The sequence below is a fragment of the Protopterus annectens genome, chromosome 5.part1 (genome assembly GCF_019279795.1).
Source record: "Protopterus annectens isolate FY-2018-M chromosome 5.part1, PAN1.0, whole genome shotgun sequence".
NCBI classification, from domain to species: Eukaryota; Metazoa; Chordata; order Ceratodontiformes; family Protopteridae; genus Protopterus; species Protopterus annectens.
The window spans coordinates 338,507,342-338,528,329 of NC_056736.1; the positions used below are offsets into that span (position 1 = coordinate 338,507,342).

Consider the following 20,988-nt stretch of genomic DNA (forward strand, 5'->3'; position numbering starts at 1 on the left):
ATGCCTGTCTCCAGTGTGTTAATTTCAACTCAAGAACATTTAAACATAGCGCTGAACCTTTGGAAAAAAATTTAGAAAAGAAAATGAAGCATTTGGCCCCTCATGCAATATGATGTCTGCCATTTAGGCTGTTTTTCCTTGTAGGAAGATGTGGCCAAAGGTACTTGGGGTACTGGACAAAATTTACTGTTTGATATCCCACCCAGTCTCATGAATTTCAAAGGAGGGAGGGATGGATTTTCAGTCCCCTCTGACAGTGTGTGCAGCTGAGGCCTCTAGTGAGACCCTTATGAAGTCTGAAACTTCGTCAGCCTCCTGGGTGTCTGCACAGACTTAAGAACTCGGGGAATCAAATGTGTCTGGGATAGCTTTGTATATTCTGGCTTCAATCTCTAGTTCCATTACTACCCACAGGGAGGGCGGTACCCCCAGAGAGGGGTTACCCCACAGAGGAATCTTCAGCTTACCAACTTCAGGCTTTGGTTGCCCACCTGCAGTCTGAGCCATTGAAATCCAGTGCCACACCCAAAAACAGGCCCAAGTTTGCCTCAGCCTAGAACTTCTGGGTCTCTGTCTCACCAGACCTACCTGCAGGACTTTGTCAGGCTGGCTAAGAATCTCCTAGATTTCACAAAGTTCTAGGCAGCTGAGCCTTGGTAGGACCCCTCCTTAGTATTTTCTCCTGGCAGAAGGTAGACTATTCCCACCAAAAAGTCTTCTCATTCTTATGACTCCGATGAGGATGAGCCATGTCGAGCAGATTTCTTCAGCGTCATATGCTGACTCAGAGTCTAATGAAAATATTGGCTACTCTTCACCACCTGCGGATTTCACCTTTGGAGAGACCTTCCACAAGATTGGGGGAGTTCAACTAGGAGACTCAGCATTACCCCATATCTGAGTGTGTTAGTTTCTTAAGTTGCCAGTGCACAAATCTGTAGCCATTCTTCCAGTATTACAGGCTGTGGATGATAACTTAGATTCTTTCTTGCAGCCCAACTCCAACCAACTTCCTCCTGAAAGCTAAACTATAGGGATGTCCTGACTGACGTCACTGTTGCAGTATTCTTGGTATACATGGGCTACGAAAGCTTTGCCTTCCTGGGAGTATATGTCGATGTGACCTCAGTTCATATGCATTGAGGTATATAGGCGAAGATATGCACAAGTACCCCCAGACTGTCCCTCTCTGCCAGCATGAACAAGGTTGTGTATCTGTCAGACTGCTCTTCATTTGGTCATCGGTACTGTTGCTTCACTTTCACATTTCACTTAAGTACCTCAGTGGGGGAACCTTCCTTTTTGACTTTTTTTGATTTGTGTAGATCATTTTGTTAGATGTCAGATGTGGTGGGGTAAATGCCAGTGCGGTAGGCATATCTCTTGCTAGGATTTGCACACTGAGTGCCTTTATTTGTTTGTCCAGAGCATGACTACAAAACCTGTTCCATCTACCAGTCACTTGTTCCAAAAACCTTTCTAGAGGTCTGGGTTTCCCCTCTGAACATTATTCAAAAACCCTTAACTGGACCCTGAAGTGGTCATTTGTGGGCCCACGGGAGCCAAAGGCAGCACCTCTAGATATCCCTTACCTGATGAGAAAGAGAAGAAACCTGGATCGATTTGGCAAGGTTTTCACTTCTGCTCATGAAACCTCTTAATTGTCAGTTTTGTATGGTCAAATTCTAAGAAACCCTCCTGGGTCAAATTAAAGAACAACGGAAGGGAGGGGCGATGAAAGGTAGATCTCTCCACAAAGAATTGTTAGAATTCTGCAATTTATGTTCCCTGGTTGCAAATCATTCTTTGCGTTGTGGTTTTGATGCTTTAAAAGCATCTAGTGGGGCAGTGATTTCCCTAGGGTTACAGCAGGGAGCAGCCTTGACTCAGCTGGGCACCCCCCTATCCCTTCTTCTTTAAGTCACATCCCATCCTAACCCTCCCACATCTCCACCTGTAAAGCTAAGGGGAAGAGGTTTACTTCCACTTTTCTTGAACAAGGGGCTAGACATCACTTGGGACTAATGAGTCCTTCACATCATAAGAGGCGTTTACAATCTGCAGTTTGCTTCCCATTTAATGCCAGCAGATATTTCTTTTAACCCAAAAGGACAGATCAGGTCCAAGTTAAATTAGTTCTGGAACAGGGCTCCATGGAACTGGCCCCCAAGGAGAAAAGGGTACTAAGTTTTTTTTTCCTGAACCAAGAAAGGAGGGATCTTTGAGACCACCTTAGCTCTCTCAAAGTTAAACAGGTTCCTGGTGGTCCCCAAATTCAAAATGCTCACCCTTCAAAAACTGCCTATGCATTCCCCTGGGTTTTCATGGTCACCCTAGACCGAAAAGATGCCTATCTCAACATTCTTATAAAGTCCACTTGAAAGTATCCGACCCCTATGAATGGATGCTAAAAAAGGTTGCTCAGCTTGAATGTTTCACTGTGCAGTAATCTTGTATACCATTTTCAACAAAATCACAAGCATGTAGTGTGTGCCAGAAGTAGACAATTTACCTCAGAAGAAAACAGGCAGCTGATAAGGTATTGTTCAAGGACCAAAAGCAACCAAGTCTGCAGGTAAGCCACCTTCTTCCCATAGACAAGTCTGTTTCTATGCACCTTCCCCTCCCATACCTCTCATTCCCAGATTACTTATAAAGATCAGGGAGAAAGGGACGAGATTTTTTTGCACCCTTTTGAGTAGGGCAGCATTGTTTCCCTGTGCACATGAGCACACAACAACCCTGTCAACTTAACCACTCTGAAGTTAGTAGCTTGAATATATGTTGCTTCTCCCTCAAGGTCACTTGTTCAAAAGGACATTTTATCTTCTATTTTGAGAGATGCCAAGAAACCAGCACTAGAAAATGTTACATCCCAAAATGTAAGCTTTTACTGTCAAGTGCCATTCACGAGCAAGTCTGCCTTTGGTTGTAACCTATCTAGCTGAACTTTTCACAAAAGGAGACTTTTTCCTCCCATTAAAATTCATGCCTCGGCCATCTCAAACTGCTTGCTCATGCAACCCCCTCTGTTCTACAGCCCATGTTGAAACAATTTCTTAAAGGTGTCATCGACCTAAGGCCATCCAGGAGATAGGCTACTCTTCCTTGAGACCTCAGCTTTCTGGAGAAGCTAACCATACCACCCTTCGAACCAGCAGCCTGTGCACATTGTTAGGAGCCACTTTATTTCTAAGAATTTAGTAATTACAGGCATCAGTGTGTAGAGAGCCCTTCCTAAGAGTCTGCTCAGGTCTCTCTAATTACTAATCCTACCTTTATGCCCAAGGTTGTTGAACTTTCCATGTTATCAGACCCTGTATCTCCCTGCCTTCTTTACAAACCCACAGAACAGAGGAGAAAACCTTGCTTTCCTTGGACATGCACAAGAAGTCATATTAACTGGACAAAAATAGAATTCAAAAAGTCAGACCAACTTTTTTTGGCTTTTTGGGTTCATAGGTTCATAGATTAGTACTAGGCTAACTGCCCTTTTGAGCTATTTTAAGCCTAGCCAATTATCCCCCTGTGAGATTCAAACCCTGTGTTTGTAAGGCAAACACCTTAACCATTAGGCCATCCTCACCTAATAAACCTATTAGCAAGCAGTCCATTTTCAAGCGAGTCTCCAACTGCTTAAGCTTTTATCACAGACACCATGATAAGAAGGTACCAGACTAAATTAGGATTCATTCCATAGAGCCACATTTACCATAGCTGCCTTCATTAGTTGTCACCAAAGAAATTATGTAATTAGCCACCTGGTCATCAGTCCACATCTTTACCAAACACTGCAACTTGTCATCATCTACCATTGCCAAGGCCTGTTTCATACCTGCAATACTTCCTATCTTTCTCTAGCTTCATCTTTACATACATCCATCCTTCAGCTTTGGGAATCTTCCCAAGACGTTATTACTGCAAAAGTGAAACATGATGAATATAGTACAGCAGTATCCACTTACCATAAATGTAGATGCTAGTGTCTTCACTGTTGGAGTAGCCGTTCTGTCGCCCATCCCCCTCAGTTACAGCTATATCGGGCTGAGCATCCCCATGTATTTCCTTGTAGAGCCCCTGCCCATTTAGCACTCCTTCACGTCTCCCTAACCATTCCCTGCTGGGGATAGTGTGGGTGTCTTGTACTCTAGACCTAGGCTCTGAGAATGAGGCTGTAGTCCTGGGGGACAAGAAAGATGTGAAAACATGGTGCCAGCCAATCCCCTTGTATGCGGATATCAGAAGGGAGGGCATCCACTGTGCTTGAAGGAGGGAGAGTGGATTAAATTCTCTGATATTCAGGCTGGCCAAGGACACAGCAGAAAATGCCAAGGAGTTACTACTGCAACAGTGAAGACACTTGCAGCATCTGCATTTGTGGTAAGTGCTTTTTATGTTTTTGTACAGTGGTGTAATGACTAGTGGGTACCAGGCAAATGATATCCAAATGGATTGACAGATGTTTATCTTTTGCCATTAGATTGTTTCCACTGGTAAAATTATACAGTCAGAGGCCCTCCACCAGAAGCTCATTGTTTCGTGCTTGCTTTACAAATGGGTGCATTGCAGATTTTGTACTGTGGCAGTTTTAGTTTTTATTTAGTTGAATTCCAACAGATAGAACACTAATCACAAGTTAGCATCTCCCTCAGGAGTCTAGCTTTTTTAATCTTGACACATAAAGGAGTCAGTCTGCTGAGCATTTCATTTTATGCTGCTTTTTGGCTTCTTCCACCATGGAGGACTGCAATGCTTGTACCAATTTGTTGTCATAGACCTGCAGTGGCAGATCCACCAACACTCAATATGTTTATTGAAAGTATTCAAATATGTATATGCCAAGCACTGTAAAGTCTGAAAATGCAGCTAATCAGAAAACTGTACGAAAAAGATGAGTACATTTGGGGGACTGAAGAAAGGTGTCCCTTAGGAAAAGATTAAAAAAATCTTCTAAAAGAATGATGCAAGGACTGTGCAGCCACTGATACTTTTGTTTAAAAAGAGTATTCTTGTTGGTGAGTCCTACACCATCTTGATATTTCCTGCTCTTGAATAGCTCCTTCATTCAGCAGTTGCTGTTGAACTTCTTGTTAAGTCAAGGAAAGTGTTAGACAAAATATTTACAGTCATTGTCTATTGATAGGTTAATGCATCAAAAGAAACGTGCAGGTTAATGGCTTAAAAGAAATTTGCATCTTCTAGTACTTCGGCTTTTATCCATTTTTTGTGTTTAGTTACTATGCTTCTGCTTTTGCTCAAGTTATGTTTATATTTGTACTTTGTCTGCAGAGATGTACTATTTACATCTGTCAATGTAACAAACATTTGATCTCCTGCAGTTGGAACACGCAGAACGCCAGCTTCATGAGCTTGGTAAGCCAGAAATTGCTACTGATGCCTTGAAGAGTCGAGCAACGCGTCGTGGCTCTCGAGCTGCAGAAGGTCGAGCAGACATCAGTACAGACAGTTTAGAGTTGAGTGATATTGATGAACCTCAGCTGAATTCCACAAGGTAAGAGAACCATGGATCCCGGTAGTTTCTTGTAGTATTTGGCCACCAAAAAGCAGTACGTTTGTCTTAAAGTGAATGTTTTTTCAGTGTCTATTACAGAAATTTTTGTACGTTTGCAGTTGGACTGCAGCTTAGGATCAGAAAAGTTTTTGTGGCTTTGAAGGCGAATCTGCATCATTTCTTTGTACCTAGTCAGCATAGGTTCATAGGTAACTACTAGGCTAGCTGACCTGTCATTTTAAGTCTAGACAATATTTTTTCAAAGCTGAGAATCAAACCCCCCTGTACCTTTTATCCGTGAGGAAAATGTCTTATCCATTATGCCATCTCCCAACCCTTAAAGTAATGCAATTTCTCTTCAACCAAGCAATTCAGTCACCTGTCCTTGCATATGAATCTAAAGAAGAGTGCTAGGCTAGCTTCCTTGTGAGCCATTTTAAGTCTAGCCAGTTTCCCTTTCAAAGATAAGAATCAAACCCTGTACCTTGTGTCTTTGAAGTAAACACTTGAACCATTATGCTAACCCTAACCCTGAGGTTTTGACAAACACAGGATTTTAGTCCATAGAGAAAAGTTGCTCAACTTCAATGTTTCACTGTGCAGTAATCCTGTTTCCCACCATGCATTAAGTTCAGGGACTTGTCCCAATGGGAACATGGTCACCACGGTGGTCATAAGAAAAGCTTTGTCTTTGTGAAGTGATGGATGTTCTTCATTCCACATTGCTGCAGTCCTAACCATTGGGTAGTCCGCTGTCCAGTCGGCCCGAATACCAAAGTATATGGCTGACGTCGGTCAAGGCGCATTAGACTGATGTCAGGACGTCAGGGTACTAATGCGCATGACCGACGTCATATCCTCAGTCTTTTTTGCCGCATGGTCCGATGCAGAAGCAGTTTTGCGAGTGCAGGTTGGCGTTCTGAAATTTTCTGAAGTCGGAGTTTCAGACCGAATCAAAGTTGGCTAAGTACCCCGTTGGGGAACATTTTGGTTTTTTCTTGCCTCAGTATTTAACCGGATGTCAGAAAAAGTGAATAACTGTATTTCTTGTGGGAAATAGATACCTCATAGGGATTACCATACTTTGTGTATACCTTGTTTAGGGCCTGAGCACGACGTTGTTGGTTGCCGCTCTTGTGCTAGATTTAACAAACGCACTATTAAGCGGAGGTTAGACTGTGCCAGGTTAGTGTTTGGGAAGCGTTGTAATTATAAAATGCCGTCGGATGCTCCGGCGCCGCTTGGCCAAAAGCGCAAGGACAAAGCAGCAAAGCCTAGGGTTGAAGAACCGGCAGTCCCGGACGTCGGTTCTTTAGAAGGCTCAGTGGAGCCAGAGGTTTTGCCAGGAGTTTCTTTGGAGTCTCAGGCTGAGACTTTACTGTTACAGGATGTGCCCTCTCAGGAGGTAGGCCAGGCTGAGGGGGCTTCTCAGCTAGCTGTTCTTCCCTCTCTTCCTAAGGTAGTTAGAGCCTCTCCTTCTGTTTCCAAGACTTCTTTGAGAGGTAGGCCAAGTTTAGCTTCAGTGGGGGCTTCTCCTAGCACTTCAGGTTCTGTGCCTAAGAAACATATGCTTAAAATGGCAGAGGATTTGATTACTATGATTAGAGGCTCTATGCCCCCTCCTGATAAGAGGCCTAGGGTGGAGCCTGAGCTTGAGAGTTTTGAACAGTGTTCAGAGGCTTCTGAGTCTTCGGCTGAAGACTTGCAGGAGTTTCCTCAGTATTCTGATTCTGATGTGGATGACTCCACTCCTTCAGCTTCTCCACCTGAGGATTTTTCATTTTCAGAGACTCTGCATTCCATGAGGGAGCATTTTAAATGGGAAGGCCAAGATTACTCTGATTCCAGGAAGAGGCTTAGGGAATTCTTGTTTTTACCCCAGCATAGGCCCTTAGCTATACCTCCTGTGTTGAATGTGGTGGAAGATGTTTTTGCAGAGGCTTCCCTGAACCCTGATTCTTTGCCTCCTGCCCCTGTTAAACCGGATAGGTACTATAGGGTGCCTGAAGCTCATAAGTATCTTTTTAAGAGTCCTAGGGCAGACCCAGAAACTGTTTCTCAGGGACCTAAAGGTGTTAAGGCCTCTGTTGTTAAAAATCCTGTTCCCTCTGATAAAGAGGCAAGGGCTTTGGATAGATGGGGTAAGAAAGTGTATACTTCTTCCACTTTAGCCATGAGGGCATTGAATTGTCAGTTTCACATGCTAAAATACCAAAATTATCTCCTTTCACAATTGAAATCTAAGGTGGATGCTCTGGCGGAAGGTATTGAGTGTAAAGAGTTGCTGGATTTAGTTCATGTGTCTGAACAAGTGGGTAAGCATTCTTTGCAATGTGGTTTTGATGATGTGCAGGCCTCCTCGAGGGTGGCTGCCACTGGTTCTGTTCTTCGCAGGCACGCTTGGTTGAGGGATCAGAATTTAGCTGAGCATGTTAAGACAAGGATTTTGGATGCTCCTTTACAGTCTGATGTGTTGTTTGGCTCGCCTGTGGAAGCAGTTTTAAAGAAAATGGAGGACAAGGCTAAATCTATGCAGACTGTTAAAGATTTTTTGCAGGTGCAGCCTCCAAAGTTTAGCAGACATTGGCCTACGAAGGGTTGGACATATCCTGCTTATGATTCCCAGTCTAGGGGTAGGTCTAGACGGGGTAGGGGCAGAGCTCAAGGTTCTTTTAGGCCTAGAACAGGGAGTTCTCCTGCTCAGACTTCTGGTGAGGGCAGGGGTCAGTCCTTTCGTAAACAGACCCAATGACCTGCCTTTTCAGCTGCCAGTACATTCTCGTCTGGCGGCTCCTTTGGGAGGAAGGCTGTCTCTTTTCAAAGAAAATTGGGATTTAATTACTCAAGACAGATGGGTGTTGGATATCATTCACCACGGTTACAGGTTTTATTTCCATACCTTGCCCCCTTTCAAAGGCATGCCAGACGTTCCTCCTCCACAAAGGAAAGAGGCTCACAAGCAAATTTCTCTGTTACTCCAAATAGGGGCCATTCAGCCAGTCCCTGTACCAGAAAGGGGCCTAGGATTTTATTCTCGCCTGTTCCTAGTACCAAAGAAGGGGAACACGTGGAGACCAATTTTGGATTTATCTATCCTCAACACTTATCTGGACATTCCAAAGTTCAAAATGTTGACGTTACAACAGCTTTTACCTCTGCTTGGCAAGAATCACTGGATGGTAACTTTAGATCTCAAGGAAGCTTACCTTCATGTGCCTATAAGACTAAGTTGCAGAAAGTATCTGCGTTTTCGAGCTGGAAATTCTCATTATCAGTTCTCTGCATTGCCCTTTGGCTTATCTACTGCGCCCAGAGTATTCACAAAGGTTCTGGCTCCAGTGATAGCTTACTTCAGGCAAAATGGAATTCAAATCTACCCTTACTTGGACGACTGCCTGATTCTGGCTCAAGAAAAGGAAGACCTTCTACAGCATTTGGAATATGTCATAGCAGTGCTAAGATGCCTAGGGTATTCTGTGAACGAAATAAAGTCCAGTCTAGTACCCTCTCAAGACATGTGCTTTCTGGGTGTGAGACTGAATACAGCAGCCCAGATGGCCTTTCTAACCCCGGACAAACAAAAGAATCTTTCCAGTTACTTCCATCAATTATCTCTTCAGTCCGGGCTGACTGCAAGGACAGTCCTTCAAGCCTTAGGGTTCATGGCATCTTGTATTCTGGTGCTTCCCAATGCCAAACTGCATATGAGGAAGCTACAATGGTATCTCAAAAATGTATGGACACAGCACTGCCAGGATTTGGACACTGTCATTCAAATAATACCTTGCATTCAAAAAGAATTTTTGTGGTGGGCTCAGGAATGTCACCTAAACAAGGGACTCTCTGTGACCCGGCCAGAGGCGAGTCAGATTTTAACGACAGATGCCTCTGACATTGCTTGGGGAGCTCATCTAAATGGAAAATGGATACAAGACAAGTGGCCTGCCAGACTACTGCATCTACATATCAACATGAAGGAGATGTTAGCAGTTCAGTTTGCATTAATGGCTTTCAAGGAGTTGCTTCTTCCAGGGCAGGTGTTGATTCTAACAGACAACACAACTGTCATGTGGTACATCAACAAGCAAGGGGGAACACATTCTTATCCTCTATGCAGGCAAGCAATGATTTTATGGGAGACTGCGCTCAGCTTGCAACTAACTCTTCAGGCAAGGTTTCTGCCGGGAGCACAGAACTCCTTAGCAGATGTGTTAAGCAGACAAATCATGGATCCCCACAGTGGAAACTGGATCTTCATGTATTTCAGAAATTGACAGTGTCATGGGGAACTCCAGACATAGATCTGTTCGCTTCTCCACTAAACCACCAGCTGCCAAAGTTTTGCACAAAGGGGTTTCATCACACAGCTTGGAAAGTGGATGCTCTTTCTTTCAGTTGGAAAAATCTTCATGTGTATGCCTTTCCACCTCTGCCTCTTCTTCAAAAGGTGCTCCTAAAGGTCAGACAAGACAAGCCAAGGATGATTTTAATAGCTCCAGATTGGCCTCGGCAACACTGGTACCCACTGCTATGGAGTCTGGTAAGGAAGCCTCCATGGCCTTTACCTTTGATTCCACACCTGTTATCTCAGAAGGACGGTCACCTGCTCAATGTCAAACTTCACTCTCTTCATCTAACAGCCTGGCATATTCTGTTTTGAAACACAGCAGGTCTCAACTTCCTCAACAAGTTTTAAATGTGATTATGGAAGCCAGAAGACCTAGTACAAGGAAAGTGTACGCAGAAAAATGGAAGAGATTTTTATTTTGGAGTGCAGCAAAGAATTTGGAGATTTCTGAGCCTAATTTGAGTGTGGCTCTTCAATATCTTACTGAGTTATTGGACAAAGGTTTGTCCTTCTCTTCCATTAAGATTCATGCTGCAGCTATTTCAGCTCACTATGATTGTGACCCACCATTGTTTTCGCATCCTTTGTTCAAGCAGTTTCTTAGAGGGGCAAAGAATATAAGACCCCACGTGAGAGCTCCTACTCCTGCTTGGGATCTCAATTTTGTGTTGGAAAAACTTACTCTACAACCTTTTGAGCCTGCGGCTACTGCGGAATTGAAATACTTGTCATGGAAGACTGCTTTTTTGTTGGCTATTACTTCTGCAAGAAGGGTTTCTGAGTTGCAGGCCCTTATGGCAGTAGAGCCCTTTTGATTTTCCATAAGGATAGGGTATCATTACGTACTAATCCTTCCTTTATGCCTAAGGTGGTTTCTAGTGTGGCTTTAAACCAAACTATTCATTTGCCTACTTTCTATGCAGATCCCCAAAATAAGGGAGAAAAGATTTTGCACACTTTGGATGTACATAGGCAGTTACGTTATTATTTAAGCAGGACTAAGGATTTCAGGCAGTCTCAGCAGTTGTTTGTTTCTTTTGCTTTGAGTTCTCAGGGCAAGCCTGTGTCTAAGCAAACTATTTCTAAGTGGATTGGGTTTTGCATTTCATTTTGTTATTCCCATCATGGCAAGGAGATTCCAGCTGGGATTAGGCCTCATTCCACTAGGGCTACTGCCACTTCTACAGCATTTCTAAGGGGGGTGGCAACTAAGGATATTTTGGAGGCAGCTACTTGGAGTTCAGTGCATACTTTCTCTAAGCATTACCACCTTCCTCTCTACTCTAAATCTAGGGCTGGTTTTGCCACAGCTATTTTGCAAGGCATGTTGACAGCTCCTGCTTCCTTATGATTTGCCAGCCTCCCTTACCTCTGCTTTGGGATTCTACCCAATGGTTAGGACTGCAGCAATGTGGAATGAAGAACATAGTACAGTTTTGTACCTACCATAAATGTAGATGTTCGAGGATCCACATTGCTGCAGTCCAATTTACCCTCCCTCCTTCCCCTCTGTGTTTAGGGGTGGTGGTGTGGATTAGGCTATATGCTTGTAAAATTGTATATATTGTATATATGTTTGGTGCAGGGTTTTTTTTGGTGTTTTTGGTTTGGGCCTTGTCTTTTTAGGGTCTTCTGACATCTGGGGCAAGAAAAGACTGAGGATATGACGTCGGTCATGCGCATTAGTACCCTGACGTCCTGACATCAGTCTAATGCGCCTTGACCGACGTCAGCCATATACTTTGGTATTCGGGCCGACTGGACAGCGGACTACCCAATGGTTAGGACTGCAGCAATGTGGATCCTCGAACATCTACATTTATGGTAGGTACAAAACTGTACTTTTTGCTCTGCCAACTGTGTTCTGGAAGCTGATCATTACTTATTGTGTACTCTGTAGTTACCTATTACAAAATGAAAGTTCCTTGATGAGCAACAGAAAAAACAAGATTTAATAGGCATCTGTCATTCCCTTGCATTTTGTGTACCCCAGTGGAAATAATATATTCTTTCCTTTTTCAGAGGGTAGCTGCATTCCTCTGCCTGAGAGACAGCTGCAGTGATGCCACCATGTGGCAAATGTTGGTATGGTTAGCTAGACCAAACATTTTCTTTTGCTAAATTGACTTTTTTAAATCAGAGTACAAGAGCAGACTTGTTATGGCATTAGATCTTAATCCAGAAGTGTACAAATGGTATGAATATAGATGTTCATCATGTTTCACTGTTGCAGTCATCACACTAGGGTTATCTGCCTGCAGGTAGCCCTCAGTCGGCCGGAATGCCAGAGACTTGGTATCTCTGCGTCAGATGCTGTCACTCCAGGACTGACGTCAGGTCATCAGGGGGTATAAAAACAGGCAGCCGATGCCAGTACATCAGTCTTTCTTGCCGAGGAGCCCGAAGCAGAAGCAGTTCTCACGAATGCCAGTTGGCCGCTACCTGAGTTTTCGTTTACGAATTGAATCCTCCTGAAGGTCTTCTAAATTCAAGTACCCCGTTGGGGATCCTTTTTTCATGTTCTAACCAATGTCAGAAAAAGTTAACAGTTGTCTTCCCTGTGGAAAACAAATACACCAAGATTTCCATTCTTACTGCTTCACCTGTTTAGGCCCAGACCACGACGTACCTCGCTGTCGGTTTTGTGCCTTGTTCCACGCTCTAACTATTCGTCATCGGGCCCTTATTGTCGCTAAATACTTTAGTTCTCGATCTCCATATTCCAAAATGGCTTCGGTAAGCCATCCGACTACCGATATTCCCAAAAAAGTAAGGATAAAGATTGAGACAAGACTACACAGGTCCAAAGCTGCCGACAACACTTCTGTTAAGTTAGTCCCCAGTTCATCGGTACTTAGTGAGGCACTTTCGCAGCCCCTGATGCCCGCTTCATTGGATTTGCAGGCCTCTACCGAGACCAGTTCGGAGTCCGGTATGCCGCGAGACTCTTCTTAGAGTATGGAACCTGCGGATGTCTCTACCTTGAATGGGTCCGGAGCCGCTGAACAGGCACCGGCTTCTGAGGAGGTTCTTCGCACTACAGATGTTCGACACAAAACGACTTTCATGTCTTCTGTTCTGTCTAAAACTACCGAGCTTCTAAAGCCAAGAGTACACGCTGTACGTAGAAAACCAACAATCAAAGCGCATGCACCTGCTCCCTTGCCACATCATCAAATGCTTAAAATGGCAGAAGACCTTATTGTGCTGATTAGGGGAAGTCCGCCTTCCCCTGATAAGAGAAAGAGACCTCTCCCCAGCAGCATTAACAGACCAAACGACCAAAGCGCATGCACCTGCTCCCTTGCCACCTCATCAAATGCTTAAAATGGCAGAAGACCTTTATTATGCTGATTAGGGGAAGTCAGCCTTCCCCTAATAAGAGAGAGACCTCTCCCCAGTAGCTTCAACAGACTGAGTCGGACGACTCTGAGGTATCTGATTGTGAAGACATGCCCTTATCTGCTTATGAGGATACAGATGCAGAGGAATCCATTCCCTCTGCCTCTTTTTCAGAGGGCTTTTCTTTTGGTGAAACCTTATACCTTAAGAGAGCATTTCCATTGGGAATGCCAAAATTATCCTCAGTCCAAAAAGCGACTCAGAATTGTTGCCACAACATAGGCCTTTACCAATAACCCCCAGTCCTGGATGTTGTGGATGATGTCTTTATGGAATCCAGTCTTACTCCTTATACTTTACCCCCTGCTGTTAGGAAACCAGACGGGTACTACAGAGTACCGGACTCTCATTAATTCCTTTTCAAAAATCTTACTGCTGACAGATAATTTCCCAGTGTCCTAAAGGTATTAAAGCAACTACAGCTAAGAATCCCACCCCTTTGGACAGGGATTCCAAAGCTTTGGACAGATGGGGTACGAAAGTGTATATACCTCGGCAACTCTCGCCATTAGGGCTTTGAATTGTCAGTTTTGCATGCTGGAGTACCAACAACACATTATGGAACTTATTAAGCAAAAAATTGCAGCCTTTACAGACTGTGCAGAAAATAAAGAATTGCAAGAGCTTATGCATTCTGCAAGCCAAGTCAGCAAGCATACATTGCAGTGTGACTTTGACACCGTAGAAGCAGCTTACAGGGCAGCAGTCGCTGGTTCTGTACTGAGAAGGCATGCTTGGCTTTAAGGAGCAGACCTTGCCAGACCATGTCAAATCAAAATTATTAGATGCTCCTTTAAACAAGGACAATCTGTTTGGCACCAAAGCAGAAGAGGTTTTTAAAAAGACAGAAGAAAAAGCTAAATCTATGCAGACAGTCAAAGAATTCTTACAAGTACAGCCTCCTAGATTCAGTAGGCATTGCCCCTCAAAACATTGGTCAATTCCAGCCCCCTCAAGGCCATCTCAAACTAGACCCTGGGGAAACAGCCCCCCCCCCCATACTACCGTCTCAGGGTATGCATAGGTCTAAGCAGTGGAGTACCTCCACCTCCAAAGCAGGAAGTGATAAGCCACCCCCTTATGGAAATAATTCACAATGACTTCTCTACTCCACTCCCCACCTCTGCCCAACTGCTTGTGCCCCTAGGAGGGAAACGTGCCCTTCATGCCAAAAACTGAATGTCCATCACCAAAGACTGATGGGTCCTCATCATTGTATCCCAGGGGTACAAATTTTACTTCCACTCTGCCATCCCCAAAAGGGTTCCCAGACCTTCCTCCCAACCAGTGGTCAGAGGCACAAAACCAAGTTTTATCCCTGCTCTCTATCAGGACAATTCAGCCTGTTCCTGCGGAACAGATAGGACAAGGATTCTACTCTACTTTTCCTGGTACCCAGAAAAGAGGGCTCTTTGCACCTAGTCTTAGATCTTTCAATTCTCAACACCTTCCTGGTGGTACCAAAATTCATAATGCTCACCTTGCAGCAGCTTCTACCTGTGCTAGCCAAAGATGCCTGGTTAGTCACCCTAGGCTTTAAAGAAGCATATCTATACATCCCTATCAGGGAGTCATGCAGGAAATATCTACATTTCCCAGCAGGATCTATGCATTATCAGTTCTCTGCACTTACCTTTGGCTTATCTACTACTCCCAGAGTATTCACAAAATGCCTGGCTCCAGCCATTGCTTACTGCAGGCAGAGAAATATCCAGATTTACCCGTACTTTGACGACTGCCTGATTCAGGCAGACAGGAAATGCTGTTGCAGCACATGACATTTCAATTTGTAAAAAACCTTCTCACATCCCTGAGGTACACAATGAACAAAAAGATATCAAAATTAGTCCCCAGTCAAAAGATTGTATTCCTGGGAGCAAGCTTGGACACAGAATCCCAGATAATATTCCTCACTTCAGAAAAACAAGCCTATCTGACAGACTATTTTACTCAAATGGCCACCAGAACCCAGCTATCTGCAAGGAAAATCCTGCAAGCCCTAGGGTTCATGGCCTCATGCATCCTACTAATTCCATATGCCAGACTGCGTATGAGGAAACTTCAGTGGAACTTAGTCTTTGGTGCCAACATTCTCAGGACCTGGAAACCATCATTCCTATCATACCCTTCCTAAGGACAGAGTTTCTTTGGTGGGCAGCAGCATGCAACCACAACAAGGGTCTGCCCTGTACTCAACCCCATGCTGTCCAGACCCTAACCACAGACGCATCAGGCTATGCCTGGGGAGCGCACATGGGCGGTAAATGCATTCATGGCCACTGGAGCTAAAGTCGAATTCATCTGCACATCAACCAAAAAAGATGCTAGCTGTGAAGCACGCTCTGACAGCTTTCAGATACCTACTCTCACCAGGACACCTACTAATAAAAACAGACATCAACAAAAGTATGTGGTACATCAACAAGCAGGGGGGAACCCACTCTGCAGGCTGGTCATGGCCCTGTGGAATACAGCCTTGGACATGCAAGTCCATGTGCGAGCTCAATTTCTGCCAGGGAAAACTCGCTGACAGACGTCTTGAACAGAAATCTCTTAGACCCACACGAGTGGCAATTGGAGCCCAGCATTTTCAACCTTCTGATTCAGAAATAGGAGACTCCAGAGGTGGATTTCTTTGCCTCCTCCTGCAACCACCAGCTCAGCAAATTGTGCACAAGGAATCCTCACAGCATGACCTGGAAAGGGGATGAGCCCTATCTTTTTAGTGGGTAAATCTCTCAATCTATGCCTTTCCCCGTCTGCCCCTTCTCTCGAGTATTACTCAAGATAAGACGGGACAGACCAAGGACAATTCTGGTTGCCCCGGACTGACCACACCAGCATTGGTACCCACTCCTGTGCAGCCTGTCACAGGTGCCACCTACACTAGAACCCAGCCCTCCTCTCTCAGCAGGGGAGACAGATTTTGCATCTACAACTGCAAACCCTAAATCTTGCAGCCTGGCTTATTCCTTGAATTCTCCCCCAACAACCCTAAGCAAGCAGGTGCTGGACATGATTCTTGAAGCCAGGAGACCGAGTACAAGAAAATCCTATGTGGATAAGAGGAAAAGGTGTACTGTTCCTGGATTCAGTCTAAAGGAGAGGACACAACTCTTCCCTCCCTGGCTCTAATCCTGGGTTACTTAGCATATCTGCTCCACGAAGGCCTGTCCTTTTCCTCCATTAAGATACATGCCTCAGCCATTTCAGCTCATTACAACACTGAGTCTACCTCTCTTCTCGCACCCTCTTATCAAACAGTTTCTGAGAGGGGAAAACAACTTAAGGCCACCAAGGAGAGCACCCACGGTTAACTTTGTACTGGAAAAGCTCAAGCTTCCCCCCTTTGAACCTGCAGGGTCAGCAGAGTTAAAGTCCTCTCTTGGAAAACAGCCGTGCTTCTGGCCATCACTTCAGCTAAAAGAGTGTCTGAGCTACAAGCACTTGTGGCTGTGGAACCAGCCATCATTTTTCATGCTGATAGGGTTTCCCTTATGACTAGCCCTTCCTTTATGCCTAAAGTGGTGTCCAGTGTGGCTCTCAACCAATCCATCCATTTGCCAACCTTCTTCACTAATCCTCAAAATAAAGGGGAAAGGATCCTGCACGTGCACACAAAGCTCAGATTCTACCTTAATAGGTCTAAGCCCTTCAGAAAACCTGACCAGTTACTAGTCAGCTTTGCAACAGGGGCAGAGGGCAAGGCCATTTCAAAGTAGTTACAAAATGGACAGCACACCATCAATTTCTGCTACAAGCACCTTGGGAAACCAATCCCTCAGGGGGTCAGAACACATCCCACTAGGGCAACCTCTACCTCTACAGAATTTCTCAGTGGAGTCCCTACCATGGACGTCCTGGAAGCTGCTACCTGGAGTTTTGTACACACCTTCACCAAGCATTACCATCTGCCTATCTTTTCCAAATCCAGGGCAGGTTTTGCAGCAGCAGTCGTCCTGCAAGACATACTAGCCAGCCCTAACTCTTCTTGACTGCTCCACCCTTCAGATTTGGAATCTACCCGTGTGATGACTGCAACAATGAAACACGAAGAGCATAGTACAATTGTGTACACTTGCCATAAGTGTATATGTTCGAGTGTATTCACTGTTGCAGTCCTGGTTTCCCTCCCTCCAGCCCCCTGGTTTCTCTTCTCTCTCTCCTCTCTATGGATATTACTCATCCCTTGCAGGGGTATTGGTATTTGCTTTTTACTGGTGGTGTTTTCCCCACCATAACTTAGCTCCCTATTTTAGAGGGCTCCTGACATTTGGGGCAAGAAAAGCCTGATGTAATGGCGTCAGCTGCCTGTTTTTATACCCCTGACGACCTGACGTCAGTCCTGGAGCAACAGCATCCGACGCAGAAAAACTAAGTCTCTGGTATTCGGGCTGACTGAGGGCTACCTGCAGGCAGATAACCCAAGTGTGATGACTGCAATTGTTAATACACTTGAACATCTAGATTTTATGGTAAGTGTACACAACTGTACTTTACAGTGAAACATGCTGTTGGTTAGTTAAATAGAAAATTATTGTCCATGTCTGTGACGTAGAGAGATGAAGCTTTAACTACAACCCTGGCAGCTGGGATTTAAGTAGCAGCCTTATACACAGGAGGAATTGTGAGAAGAATGAAGGCATGTAGAAGATTCAGCTCTTGTCGTGAGCATTTAGGGGTATATGCCTGGGCCTAGTGCCCATGGTAGAATGGCTGGTGGCCAGGTAGAGGTGGTATCTACAAGAGGGGCAGATCCATTTCATTATATGCTGACAAAGACAGGCAAATGCATTGCTAAACCAGATGCATACAGTGCCTCTAGATGCTGCTGCCGTTTGCAGGAAAATGGATGGGGCAACAAGCAAAAGCCATGTTCATCTATGCATGTGTCCCACTCCATTTGCCAGATCCTTACCCAAGAACCAATTGCAATAGAGCTCCTACCAGAGGAAAGAAGGTGGTTGTTAAGATTCCTGGAGTTAAGGAAAAGCTGATGGTAAGCAGAGGACCATGCACAAGGAGAGTGGAAACATTTATAACTAAAATTACTTGCATGTATATTTTTTTCAGGTTAGTTGTGCTTCCCATACTTCCACTAAGGTCTCACTACTTTAGAGATGAGTAAGTAGTCTGTAATCTCTGTGATGAGCATCCTTGTTTTAACAATTTCTTGTTAAAACAAGGATGCCCTTTCATCAGAGAATAAATAAGAGCTTTTTAAACTAAATACTCTTGTTGTTCCTCCTAAAGAGAGGGTTGCTACAATACTCATGGCAATTACTTTTGTACTGTCCAGTTTGTAGGAATTCTAGTTGACTTGGCACTTCAGGCAGTCTGTGGTGCAGGTTGAATGACTGAGACCAGCTCTACCAGATGCGGATCTTTAATACCCGGTTAAAAGAAAGAGGGGCATTTGTTTCCACTTCTGATTCCTCAGACTCGAGCTGGCATATGTTGACTGTTTCTTCAGGATCCTATGCCATCTCTTAGTCTGAAGACTAACTGGCCTCAGCCTCACCACCTGAGGACCTTTCTTTTGAGAGCACCATTAATAAAATAGAGTACTTTAACTGTGAGAAGCTGAGGAGTACTGTCATTCTAGGAAAAGTATTCCAGTAGTTTGTGTTGTCTGAACATAAGCCTCTTAGTGGAAGATGTGTTCTTTGACACATCTCTGCAGCTAGAGTCCCATCCCCCTGCCCCCAAGAAATCTGATCATTTCTGCGGAGTGCTAGAGTTCTACAGGTACCTTACTGCAGATCCACAAGTGGTATATTTGGATTCCAAGAGATACAGGGGCTGTTTTTGAGCAACTCCTTCCCAAAGGATGAGAGCAAAGATCTTGAACATTTTGGCAAAAAATATGCACTGCAACTATCCTGGCCAGGAGAGTTCCAAGATAGCGGTTGTCTAGTGTGCACCCTATAAGTGTCGCTCCTTCACCATCAAAAATCACCGACCGTTTTAAACAGCTTTAAGGATAAGTGTTTCCTCAGTTTTCGGTTTAAAAAAATAGTCGGAAACCTCAGCTTCAGGATTTGAATTTTTTCTTGCAGTAAAAACGAGTGGAATCTTCTATTTTCGTATAAATTATCTTTTCTTCACCTTTTGGGCCTGTATCACGTGCCAGTAAGTGACTGTTATTTCTATCTCGACCCCATTGACATTTTTGGTGCTCTGACATGGCTGGTAATACAAATAATATGGAAACACAAAACACAAAGTCCAAATTTTCCTCATTATTGTCTCCTGAAAAAGAAACTGGTTCTAAGAGGCTTAAAACCACAAAACAGGTCGCAGAAAACACTAAAAATGGCGCCAGAGAGAAAAATGACTCAAATTTCCATCTCGAAGATTTGAAGGTGGCGCTACAACCTATACATACAGCCATTCAAGGTTTTACAGAACAACTTACAGATTTTGGCAAAACTTTAAAAAATATAACCGAAAGGTTAGACAGTATCGAAAATAAAAATCATACTTATGAAGTACAGATTGAATCTATTAACAAAGACTTGCAGGCTAAAGACATTTTGATTAATGAAATGCAGAACAAACTGATAGACTTGGAGGCAAGAAGTCGTCGCAACAACATAATAATTAGAGGCTTGCCCGAAATATATGACGCACAAAATTTGCTGAAAATCACCAAACAGATTTATCAGGTTCTGTTGGGTCTAGACACTAACAATGAAAGTCTAGTAGTGGAAAGGGCGCACAGAGCCCTACGATCTCGTCAGGTGGCTTCTTCACCTAGGCTTATATACACCAAATTGCTGAATTATCAAGATACTCAGAAAATATTAGCAGCAGCCAGAAAACAAAGAAACTTCGAATGGAACAAGCACAAACTACCTTTTTTGCAAGATTTACCACCTCAAATTAAAACTAATGGACAAAAACTAGGCCCATATTGTGCGGACTTAATCAAAAGAGGTGTCAGATTTCAGATGCGTTATCCCAATACGTTATCTTTTACACATAATGATATAAAATATACAGCTAGCACCTCACAAGAAGCGAAAGACATATTTTTAAAGCTATTTAAAGTAGTACCTGAAGTGACATTAATGGTCAAATAGTGATGGTCAAAGTGTCTGTTTGTTCAGCTGCGTACTCAAAGGACAAGCTACTTTTTGAAATTTTTGTTTTAGCTTGTCTCCAGGTTCAAGCGGAGATCTATAGTGTATACAGTGAAATAGGAAAACTTTATAAACACCTTATGACTCTTTTCCTTAACTAAACACGTATGTTATAAGACTGTGTCGTGCTGTCAAGTCTTGAGGAACTTTCGTTCTAGACTTACCCTGTGTAGTTGACTTGCTACGAAAACATCAGTCAATCATATATATATCAAAGACTGTAGAGTGGCTCTAATGTATGGTTATTAATTCATAAAAAATAGTGGGTTGACTGTCTTGTATGATACATATATATGAATGTTTATTGCTAAACAATTGGTTTTGTGCTATAGATATAGCGCTGTCAGGGCCCTTGGGACCTGATGATAAGGGAGAACTTCGGCGGTTAACAGCGCAACAAATGATGCTCAACCTTATCCGCTATTCCGTAGATCTCTTGCCAGGTGGATAAGTTAAAGATTTTATGATATCGGATGACTGTTGGCTCCTTTATTTTATTGATGACAGTCCGTTAAATGTTATTACACAGTTGTTATATTAATCAAATAGTCTTACTTTTATGCAGACTGTTATTGTCTTCT

At 43.8% G+C, this 20,988-nt stretch overlaps 1 protein-coding gene across 1 annotated transcript in view; it reads left to right on the forward strand.

Moving 5' to 3' along the window:
• Positions 1 to 20,988, forward strand: part of NUMA1 (nuclear mitotic apparatus protein 1) — a 3,180,433-nt gene that overhangs the window by 2,508,933 nt on the left and 650,512 nt on the right. Inside the window, exon 23 of the mRNA XM_044072777.1 lies at positions 5,340 to 5,512. Coding sequence (XP_043928712.1) covers positions 5,340 to 5,512 — 173 coding nt within the window. The remainder of the gene's footprint in view (positions 1 to 5,339; positions 5,513 to 20,988) is intronic.